The sequence below is a fragment of the Sorghum bicolor genome, chromosome 1 (assembly GCF_000003195.3).
Source record: "Sorghum bicolor cultivar BTx623 chromosome 1, Sorghum_bicolor_NCBIv3, whole genome shotgun sequence".
NCBI lineage: Eukaryota > Viridiplantae > Streptophyta > Magnoliopsida > Poales > Poaceae > Sorghum > Sorghum bicolor.
The window spans coordinates 55,631,909-55,642,208 of record NC_012870.2 but is presented as its reverse complement, the minus strand read 5'-3'; the positions used below and the strand labels follow the sequence as shown (position 1 = coordinate 55,642,208).

The following is a 10,300-nucleotide window of genomic DNA, read 5'->3' as shown; positions in this document are numbered from 1 at the left end:
TTTTCACTGGATAGAGAATCTAAGTATAAAATCTTTTAGTTGTTTTAGGATTCACTTTTTGGTAACGATGTGTACACAACTTTATTTTCAGTTTACAATGGAATTCAGAGGTAACAAATTTCAAGCTAACAAGGTCTTAATAGGAAATATTAACGTGAGCATGCTAAGTAATACTAGATGATTCAAAAGACATAGTAACTTTTTAGGTTTACGAATACTAAGTAGTACATATATTGAGCAACAAGTTCAGAACTTTGCCCTTAGTTTATCTTAATGAATTATGACAATGGGTTCAGAACAGGGCCCTGACATGCTTATAGTTCTATATTTAACTACAAATATACTCTACAAGAGACCCAGAGAATGGGAATGCTAATATAGGAGTTGCTACATTTTTAAGCCCCTATTAGTCATGAGTTGAAAAAATATTCATACTTGCACTACTAGAATCCTCCTGTTTCCCTAGGGTTAATTTGTTTTACTAGGGAAAAGATTGAGTCCCTAGAGTTTATTTTGGTACCCTAGGAAAACAAACGGTTTCCCTAGGGTTTTCGTTTTTCCTCGGTGAGCCTGCTTACTCGTGTGTCAGGGTAGTGCCTCCGTGTCAATTATCCCTAGGAACCACAATGCTCCCCTAGGGAACTAAATATTTTTTTCAGCTCGCGCCTTTCCGCGCCATGTCGTGGACAACATTGGCCATGTAATATTAAAAAATAAATTACCCCAACCCTAGTCCAAATCCCCGACCTTTGGCGTATCCCCACGCCCTCAGCAAAGGCCGCCGCCGCGTATCCCCGCGCCCTCAGCGCTTGGCCGCGGCCCCGTACGCCTGCGACCCCAGCGCCCACCAGCTGCCGCGCCACCACCCGCGACCCCGACCCCGACACCCAGCGCCCACCACCTGCGACCCCGACGCTCACCGGCCGCAGCGCGCGTTCCCCCGCGACCCCGACGCCCGCCCGCCGTTGTGTACCCTTGCGACCTCGGCGCCCACCCGCCGCCGCGCGCGTACCCTGCGACCCCGACGCCCACCGGCCGCGGCGTGCATCCCCCAGCGACCCGACGCCCGTCCGCCCATCACCTACTCCCACGACGTGGCAAGGACCACCATCTCTTCTGGGGCAGCAACGAAGAAGCCTAGGGCCAAATCCCAATCTCTGAACAGATTTGAAGTGGTTAGTTTCTAGTTTTGCAATATTAGTGTCTTCCATTAGCAATTTGTTGTCTTACCGTGGCTACCTATGCACTGCTAGCTATAGTTTTATTTTAGTTAAATTTAGGTTTTCATGTCTGGCTATCTATGTTTTATGTTGAACATAGATGACATCCACATTTCATATTTCAGATTGAAGTATAGAGATAAGATCTTGATCTTTTCAAGGAAGGTTGGAGAGGGAAAAAAGGGCAGCGATCTGCATTTGTGTTTGGTTGGAGAAAAGGGCAGCTGTGCAACCAAAGCTTGAAGGTGAGAAATGATTTTTTTATTGCTTCTTCTTTTCTGTACATTGTGATGCTTCATGCTTGTCTCTACTCTTGCTTGATATAACTGCAGCTATTTTAGTATTGAATATTTTCTTCAAAAAGATCGATACTGCCCTTGCTCTCAGATTATGCATGAATGGGGCTTCCTAAACAAATACATGTATGTGCATTCATGTATTTGTTAAACAATTTATATGACAACCATATATGACAATAAAACCTAGGTTCTAATCAACATGTTCCTAGGTTCCAGTAAGGTAGATTTATATGACAATAAAACCTTAGACTCATACTTTGTTATATTTATCAGGTCTAGAGTTCAATGGTCCACACAGTTCAGAAATTAAATAGTTTGTGTCCCCAATAACAAGAACTTTGGTAAATCTGCAAGAAATAGAATACTGCTCTTCCCTGGTCTAGAGTTGTCAAAGAAGTGTTTCTTTTTACACGTTAAGGGGAAAGTTATGGTCATCGTTAAACCTTTGTGATATGTTAGTTAGCTGATCCAAATAGAGCAATGTTGTTTGGAGCCACGGCGTCACAATCTTGTACATACTTTCTCTCTTTATTCTTTGCTCTAATTTCAATTATATCTGACTCCCTGCAGTGAATTTTTAGATAGCCATGTATATTGGTCTTATTCGTTCAGATCTGGGAATTTGATATTGCTTTACTAGAATAAATAGTGAGGTGTGCCTAATTCCTAGAGAGTAGATGTTCTCAAAAGGCAGACACCTACCAGCTATGCTAAAAATGTTTTTATCCAACTATAAATAGTAGGTTTCCTCCTAAATTAAATGGCTAGAAATAATTTTTGCTACAATTTTGGTGGCTACAAATGGAGGATGGAGAGAATCAAGCATTTGCAATGCCATCATCAGAGTATAGATGTTCTGAAAAGGTAGACACCTACCAGCTGTGCTAAAAATATAACAGTTGAATAGAATTCCTCCTAAATTAAATGGCCCCAAATAATTCATGCCATAGTTTTGTTGGACGCAAGTGGAGGATACAAATAGTTAAATTTTCCTTCAATATAACATTTATCTACCCTTGTGTTACGCGTCATGTTTTGCACAGCAAAAAAATGAGTTGCTTATCATTTAGTGTTTCATCCTGAGTCAAATTTGAATAGATTTGTGCTTGCTGCAGGCACTCTAATTTGTTCTTAGGATGCTAGATATTTTAGTTCATTGGTCCAAGTCCCTAAGCAGCCTCATCATGTGTGAAAGGTCCTTGTTTGATTTTGGTAATTGAGTGACAACTTAGGTGGACTAATAGTGTTTATATGAGATACACAGGAGATTAGTCCATAGGTGAATATGTGATGATGGAGGAGCTCACTGCATATGAGACATGACATGGAGTCATGTGACCTAGGTGGAGAAGATCAAGATGGGGCTTGGCTCGATGGACCGGTTGCAAGAGTGAAGGGTAAGTCAGAGGCTTTGAAGCGAGGGACCGCGCGTGACGGTGAAGCTTGAGCAAGACTTGCCGCCGATGGACCAAAGCAACAGTGAAGAGCAAGTGAGGTCAAGATCGATGAACCAATACGGTCACGTGATGATATGAAGTGGATCATATCATTTGGTGATTGGTTGGTGCATGTGTTGCATCAACATTGGAGGAGATGGAATGGAAAGTGCACGGCAAAGGTATAACCTAGGGCATTTCCATTTCACCGGTCATAGGTGTGTAGAGAAGTTTATGACCGGCCGTACTATCAAGAGGAGCAAACTTGTTTGCATATCGGTCATCTAGTGCCACTTGAGCGATCTAACTTTGCTTACGTGTTAGGATCGAGTAGCGTGGCAAGTTTGAGAGGCTAACTCCTTTGGGAAAAAGTTTGTGAAAATGCTAACACACTTGCACATGGTGGTGTACACTTGGTGGTGTTAGCACATTTGTAAATGAGGTGGAGTTCCTAGGGTAGAGAGGGGTTTGGGCTCGGCGGGATTCGGCGCTTTTGAGAAAATTAAGTGCATATTTTCTATTATGCTGGTGGGAGGTTTGGAGAAGTCGCGGGAATGTTTTTCACTGGAAAAACACTCACCGGACGCAGGCCGTGGAGGCACTGGACGCTGGGCTTAGCGTCCGGTGTACTTTTCAGTGTTCGACACGAGTGAGCAGAGAGCACCAGACTCTAAGCACCGAACGCAAGGTGTCTTCAGTTTGTGCGTCTAGTGTAGACAAACCTCTATGAGGTTTCCTGACTAAGAGCACCGGATGCTCAGGAGTGAGTCTTGTGGCTGCGTCCGGTGTGCGAGCGTTTTTGCAACCCTCTCTATGTATGGGTCTGGTGTGAAGCAGCGAAGCGTCCGGTGTGGCTGGTGCAAGCACGCGCGTGTGCTAGCCGTTGGCGACAACGGTTGAGTTCAAACGGCTAGTGACATGTGGCTGTTGTCTAAGCACCGAATGCTGGTGTTGAGCGTCATGTGGCTCCCTGCACTGAGTCTAGTGCCCACGAGTTTTGCCCAGTGAAGAGGCAACAACTAGTTTAGCCCTTGGGGCTATAAATAGAAGTGGTGGCCGGTCTTGGCTGGTGCTGAGCACCCTTGGGACTTAGTGTCCATGCTTAGGGAGTGCTAGTAAAGCCTCTAACTCACATATGCTTGATAGTGATCATCCGATTGTGTGAGTGAGCAATTCTAGTGTGTTGCATTGAGAGATTGCATCGAGTGGCACTAGGTGTTAGTGTTGCAAGCTAGTGGTGCTTGTTACTCTTGGAGGTTGCCTCCTCCTAAACGGCTTGGTGGCTTGTGACTTCCTCGAAGCGCGCAAGGAGATTGTGCGGTGCTCCGGAGAAGTGATTGTGAGGGATACGGTGCTCACCCCGCGGGGATCGCAAAGAACAACTCTATTGGATCGTGTGTGTCATTGAGCTACCTCACTTGTCGGTAGGTTCTTGTGGTGTTCTAGTGAGGACGAGGTTCGTGATACACCTCTTAGCCGCCGAACCACCAAGTGTTGGTCGACACAACGGGGACGTAGCTTGGTGGCAACCAAGTGAACCTTAGGAGAAAATCATCGTGTCAACTTTGTTCTTCATGTTGGTTTGCAAGTCCCTAACACAAGCTTGTATTTACATTCATATACTTGTGCTTGTGTAGTTGCTCTTGTAATTAGTTAGCTTCTGTAGCTTGCTAGTTACTTTCTTGCTTGTGTAGCTAGAAGTAGTTCCCCTTGTATGACTAATTTGGTTTGTGTAACCTTGTTAGTCATATTGCTTAGTTTGTGTAGCTAAGTAATTTGCGCTCTCTAATTTGGCATTGGTTGCCTTGTTATTGAGCAATGATAGTGAGCTTAGAAGCTTTGTGCTTTTGCTTACTAGTTGTGTAGGAGCTCCCCAGTTTACAAAGTACTAGTGGCATAGGTTTGTGTGACCTTACTTCTAGAATTGGTTAGGTGAGCTCTTGCTAAGGTAGCACCTTGTTTGCTTGTTTAGGATCTTTAACAAGGTGCTAGAGAACTTAGATAGAGGGGTATAGTCTTGGCTAGACCGATAGTTTTAATTCCGCACTTATTTTGGTTAGCCAACGCTTTAAGTTTTAGATAGGACTATTCACCCCATCTCTAGTCCGCCATCGCCTTCAATGTGTTCTAGAGATAAGTACTTCAATGTTTAACCATACTCTTTTATCCGTAATTGGTAAAATAGTCACAACTAATGCTTCCATCTCACCTTTCAATTTGCTAAATGCTCACAAATATTATTCTATACATGCAGCTTTGCCATCTATACAGTTTCTTCCTGTATAAAATGAAGCAAATGGCCATGGGTTTCATTCTTATTGTTGAAAGAGAGCACTGGACTATTTTATTCTTATGCGATTTAGTTTTTTTAGTCTCGGTGATACACTTGCGGATGACAATACAAAGCTAACTTTTCACATGGTAATTTATAACTCCAAGAGAGCATGCTGATCGATTATTCTGTTGTCAAAATTTCACTATAGTTCTTTTGATTATCGTTTTTTCCCAATCTCGTTATTGTCCATATTCTTATATTTCCTTTTAAATCTCCACGGAGAAAACACGGCCCATATGCATTGCAACAGGGTTGAAGTATTTAAGTTTCAGAGTTGACAACAAGATAGTGGACTTCTATGTTAGAAGTATCCCTGTTGACCCAGCTACGCTAGCCACCAAAGAAGTTATGAGGTGCTTGCACACGCAACATGAGAATGGGTCTCTGTAATACATATAACCATTGGGAGAAGGAGAACACATGCTATTTTGTATAAACTGAATCCTGCTTTCATCTAAGAACTTGTCCTCCGATCGTATTTTTTGCTTCCCAATCCTCCATCCTCTGCTCTGATCCCCAACTTCTATCCCCCACACTCCAATACTCCACTGCCTAGGCCTAGTCTTGCGCAGTGAACTCTCTCAATTTAGTAGCATTTCTGGCACCGAGAAATGGGTTGCGAGGAGCATCCATGACTAGCTGAAGAAGCAAAGCGAGAACTGCATACTCCTGGATATGATATATATATCATCCACAAACCAATGCAAGAGATGAAGAATGTTGAGATGGAAGGAGAAGAATGGGCTAGATACCTCTGATGATGTTGTCGAGACCAACGTCGACCATGTTTGAGCTTGTCGAGCAGCCGTGAAGGCCGTGAGCAGGTGCTCCTCGCGCTCCAACTTGCTCATGTGCACGGTGGTGGCAATGAACTCATCGTAGTCAATAGTGCCATTGTTGTCGACATCAGTGGCGCTGTCCATGAGGTTGGAACTGTGCCTCTTGAGCCCATCCTTGAGGCTTGAGCTCGTCGAAGGAGATTGAATGGTCTTTAGGTTGTCGACATTGTCGTGGTCATCGGCTCGTCGCTTGCGTGTGTTGAGATTTTTTTTGAGAGGACCGTATGTTGAGATCAAAGGAGAAGAACAGGATTGGATAAGACCCAATATATAGGTTGGAGTGGGTAGGGTTGGGCCCATACGAGGCCCAAGTGGAAAATATTAATTAATAACTTGGTTAATTATATGTTTGCCTTAAGATTTATGCTAATTTCTAGAATAGAGTACCCGAGCAGTTCTCTTTATATATATATATATATATATATATATATATATAACACTTGCAAATAGAGTTACAATGCTATCAAAATCTAAATATTTGGGAAATGCTTTTGCTAATATATGGGACGGTAAAATGTTATCTATAGAATCATATTACTCAATTGTAAGTTGTTTCTGTCTCAATATTGGTTCTCTATAGCTCTTTCCAGTTCTTGTCCCGTTGTATGAAAAGCTGCATCATGAAGCCTACAGAGTTTTTTTTATTGTTGTCAGTGTTTTGGCCGCGTGCAAGTATGTTTCAACTATCAGGACTATTGCTTTCTATACTCTGTGTGGCCCTAGTGATGTCAGTGACTCGGGATAAGCAAAGAGGCAAAGAAAAAAATCCTCTCTTTTAGTGGGTTGATGGATGATTTATTTAGTTTCCTTCTTCCTCGCCCTGATGCTGTTACCATTGGAACACTAAAATACAGTTGTGACGTGACACAAGTTATTTGTGAATTTATTAGCGCATGAAAGAAATAGATATCGAAGATTTCTTCTTGCCGATATAAAAACAGAGGTCTATAAAGCAGGGTTGTGAGCCTGCAACACTGCACTCTCCATCTACTCAAATAATTATTAGCAGGAGATGACAATGATAAGCTTCTGCACTAGTTATTACCACTAACGCATGGATCTTCTTACATTTATTTCACGCACATATTACTCTCTTATTTATTCTTGCTGAGTATGTGTAAACTTATACTTATCTAGTTCTTCTTGTTGACATACGCAGAAAGATTGGAGAGTAGTACTGCTGAAGACATGCAGGCATAGGGTGGGCATAGCTATGATATCTACTCCCTCCATCTAAAAAAAGTGTCATTTTAGAATTTCAGACATCTTGTCTGATTATTCGTTTTATTTAAATTTTTTATATAAATATTATATATTTTGTGGAGACTTATTTTATCATTAGAGATACTTTATTAATGATTTATTTAGTTTATAATTTATAAAAAATTGAATAAAATGAATGGTTAAACATGATGTCTAAAAGTCAAAAACGTCATTCTTTTTGGGACGGAAGGAGTACTTGGGAGTAGCTTTGCCACACAAAATAAAAGCACAAGGACAACTGCCATGTGAAAATGTATAGACTTCAATAAACTGTAATTGTGACACAACATACTAATAAAGTGTGATTATAGTACGGTTCTTGATACTCTTTTTGCCTTGTGTATGTATGAGGATTTAAAATTTTCATACGCATACGGTAGTGTCACTGTCTTATTTTTTAGGCGTGACAATGAGCAGACAAAGCTCCATGTTATCAGTGAACCTTAATTATTTTTCTGCAATATATGCTACCCTTATATATATTTCTATTCAAAAATAAAATCCATGTATGTGTTGACTGTTGGTAATATCAATTATACTCGTCAACATAACCTACATATATGCTTAATTCCATCACTAAACATAGGTATAGGGATTTAAACTAATAGATTCCATGAGTTTTGATGAATCTGTATTTTCAGCAGGGTTTATCCAGAAAACCGTCAAGGGGGACCTATTCATCAAAGGAAATTATGTAATTCGACCATGTAAACACCATGGGAAGGTTCTAGAAGACTCCAGGAGGCTAACCCCAAAACCTTTGTTTTGGATGTCGGTTCTCCACCGCCTCCTAGATTGTATCTTCACTGTTTATTCAAGTTTGTTTGATCCAGGGCTTGGATTGATGCTCCGACCTATATATAGCAGCCTCTACTCTCCTCCCTTAGGCATAAGTCAAAGCAAAAGATAGAGATTAAACCCTAATCCTATGAGTTTCATTCTAGGGCATAGCTAGTTAGGTTAGATCTAGAGAGAGGCAAGTAGGCTTCGCTTGGATTCTCGATCATGTCAAGAACGTGGCTCGGTATAACCTTTGTACCCTCTCTCTTTTATATCTCCATTACTTTTATATGTTTGCTACAATTGTTATGACATTTGTCTTCATAATGTTCATATTTCTAATTATTATGTACATTGTCTACTTTGATTATATGTTTAGTATGATTATCATCATATTCAAGCATAGGTTAGTATAGCACTCACTCTAATGATCATAGGGTGAGTGGTTGAGATTGTGTAAGCATGGTGCTTATACATACATTATTCACCTATGGATACACCCTATATTCCGGATCATGTGGTAGATCATGAATGTGACACTCCCGTTGAGTCCTCTATAGTCCACTCCCCTAATATAGGTTAATAGGTGCAAGTAGAATGCGATTACAAAGGAAGACAAGTTTTGTTCTTAATCTTCCTTATAGTAATATCTCTTATGCATAGATATGATGTTGAACTTAGCTGTGACTAACAAGTGTAAAATGCACTAATCATCGTATGCTTTGACTTGTAATTAAGAATGACTTAGGAATTATCTCTCTAATTTCTACTTGGTCATGCTAATGTCTTAGAAAGGAGTACTCTGGGTGATTAACTATTCATTATCAATGCTCATGTACTTATCATATATATCTTATCCTGACTTATCCTTAGTTAAGTTAGATTGTAGTTAGTCTCACACGTTTCGCTATGGATACAATACTTAAGAATATTTCTAGTGAAAGGTACAATGGTATCCATGTGCTTGCGGATATATCTATGTGTGTCAATTTATACTAGCGGTATATATATCTATACATGGTATTGCATTTGGTTTGGGGACAAGGCCTTGTTTGGAGCCTTATTCCTGACTTATTATGGTGAAAAAAGCTAGAAACCCCAAACGACGTGATTCTAAGTCAACTTATCCCACCGTAGGTTGCCAGCAAGCAACCAAACCCTAAGAATAATTCTTGTCTCGCCTCTTGTGCACATTGATTTGCTACTCACTCGTGTTTTGCATTTCATATACTTGCTCATGTGGTAGTTGCTTGTAGTATAGTAGGCCTCTTGTTGTAGTTGTAGTTTAGTTGGCAGAAGTATCTACTTCAGTTGCTTCACTAGTTTAGTTAAACTAGAGTAGTGCTAATCTCCTTGCTTGTTTGAGTGCTAAGTACTATTAGTCTCGCTACTAGAATTGTTTAGGAGACTTGCATTGGGTGAATTAGGCTATGGATGAGTAATGGCTATTAGGATTGGTCATTGTACTAACTATTTTGCACTATTGATTGTGTTTTTAGACAAATTTTTTATAGACTATTCATCATTGTAGCCATCTAGATCCTTTTAGATATGGGCATCCATGTTTGCATTTGTTAAGGGGGATGAGGGAAAGAGGAATTGTTAACACATGATCTACTAAAAGGCTATTTGGTATTGGTAGTTGAGTGGCAACTAGTGGAATAACCTTTTGTCACTAGTGTTGTGATTGAGCTAGGTTATATCCACACCAAGGTTGGGCAAAGAAGGCATCCATGGAAGTGATAGAGAGGAGACCACAAGTTGATCAAGCACTCAACATTTGGAAAAGAAAAAAGAGAAAAACAAAACCCTATGGATTGAAGGCAAAGGTATACGCTAGGGTGTCTGCTTTTTTACGGTCAAGACATAATAGTTTGTGATTAGGTTTAGGATAGATAACCTTACTATTAAGAGTGGAGATCTCAAGTTGATACGGTTGTGTAGTGTCACTAATTAAGTGTGATTAATAATGCATTTGCATTTGACACTAGCTAGTGACATGGTGAGAATGTGTGAAAAATGACTTTCAAAATATTGTGAAAAGGTGAATAAAAAGCTTGTAGGTTGTTGTCTGGTGCCCTATTGGTGAGATCGCCAGTGGTGGTGGGACCACCATGCACACTAGACG

At 40.7% G+C, this 10,300-nt stretch overlaps 1 protein-coding gene and 1 long non-coding RNA gene across 5 annotated transcripts; one reads left to right on the top strand and one right to left on the bottom strand.

Moving 5' to 3' along the window:
* Positions 792-8,466, top strand: LOC110431846. 4 transcript variants are annotated; one of them, XR_002449305.1, is made up of 4 exons: positions 792-1,175; positions 1,346-1,465; positions 7,289-7,330; positions 8,037-8,466. It is a non-coding gene; the product is annotated as an uncharacterized LOC110431846 (long non-coding RNA). The 4 variants fall into 4 exon arrangements; XR_002449303.1 differs by having other exon boundaries at positions 8,034-8,466; XR_002449302.1 differs by lacking the exon at positions 8,037-8,466 and having other exon boundaries at positions 7,289-7,717.
* LOC110431845 (calcium-dependent protein kinase 7-like) lies at positions 5,662-6,336 on the bottom strand. The gene is made up of 2 exons (XM_021451528.1): positions 6,043-6,336; positions 5,662-5,959 (listed from the first exon to the last, which is right to left on the bottom strand). The coding sequence occupies exons 1-2, from the start codon at positions 6,211-6,213 to the stop codon at positions 5,849-5,851; spliced, it is 282 nt and encodes a 93-aa protein (XP_021307203.1). The 5' UTR covers positions 6,214-6,336; the 3' UTR covers positions 5,662-5,848.

Excerpts from the sequence above, each read along its gene's own strand:
- LOC110431845 (XM_021451528.1), bottom strand. The coding sequence starts at position 6,213 with ATGGACAGCGCCACTGATGTCGACAACAATGGCACTATTGACTACGAT. Across the intron at positions 5,960-6,042 it reads TCTCGACAACATCATCAGAG|GAGTATGCAGTTCTCGCTTT; the intron begins GTATCTAGCCCA and ends TATCATATCCAG.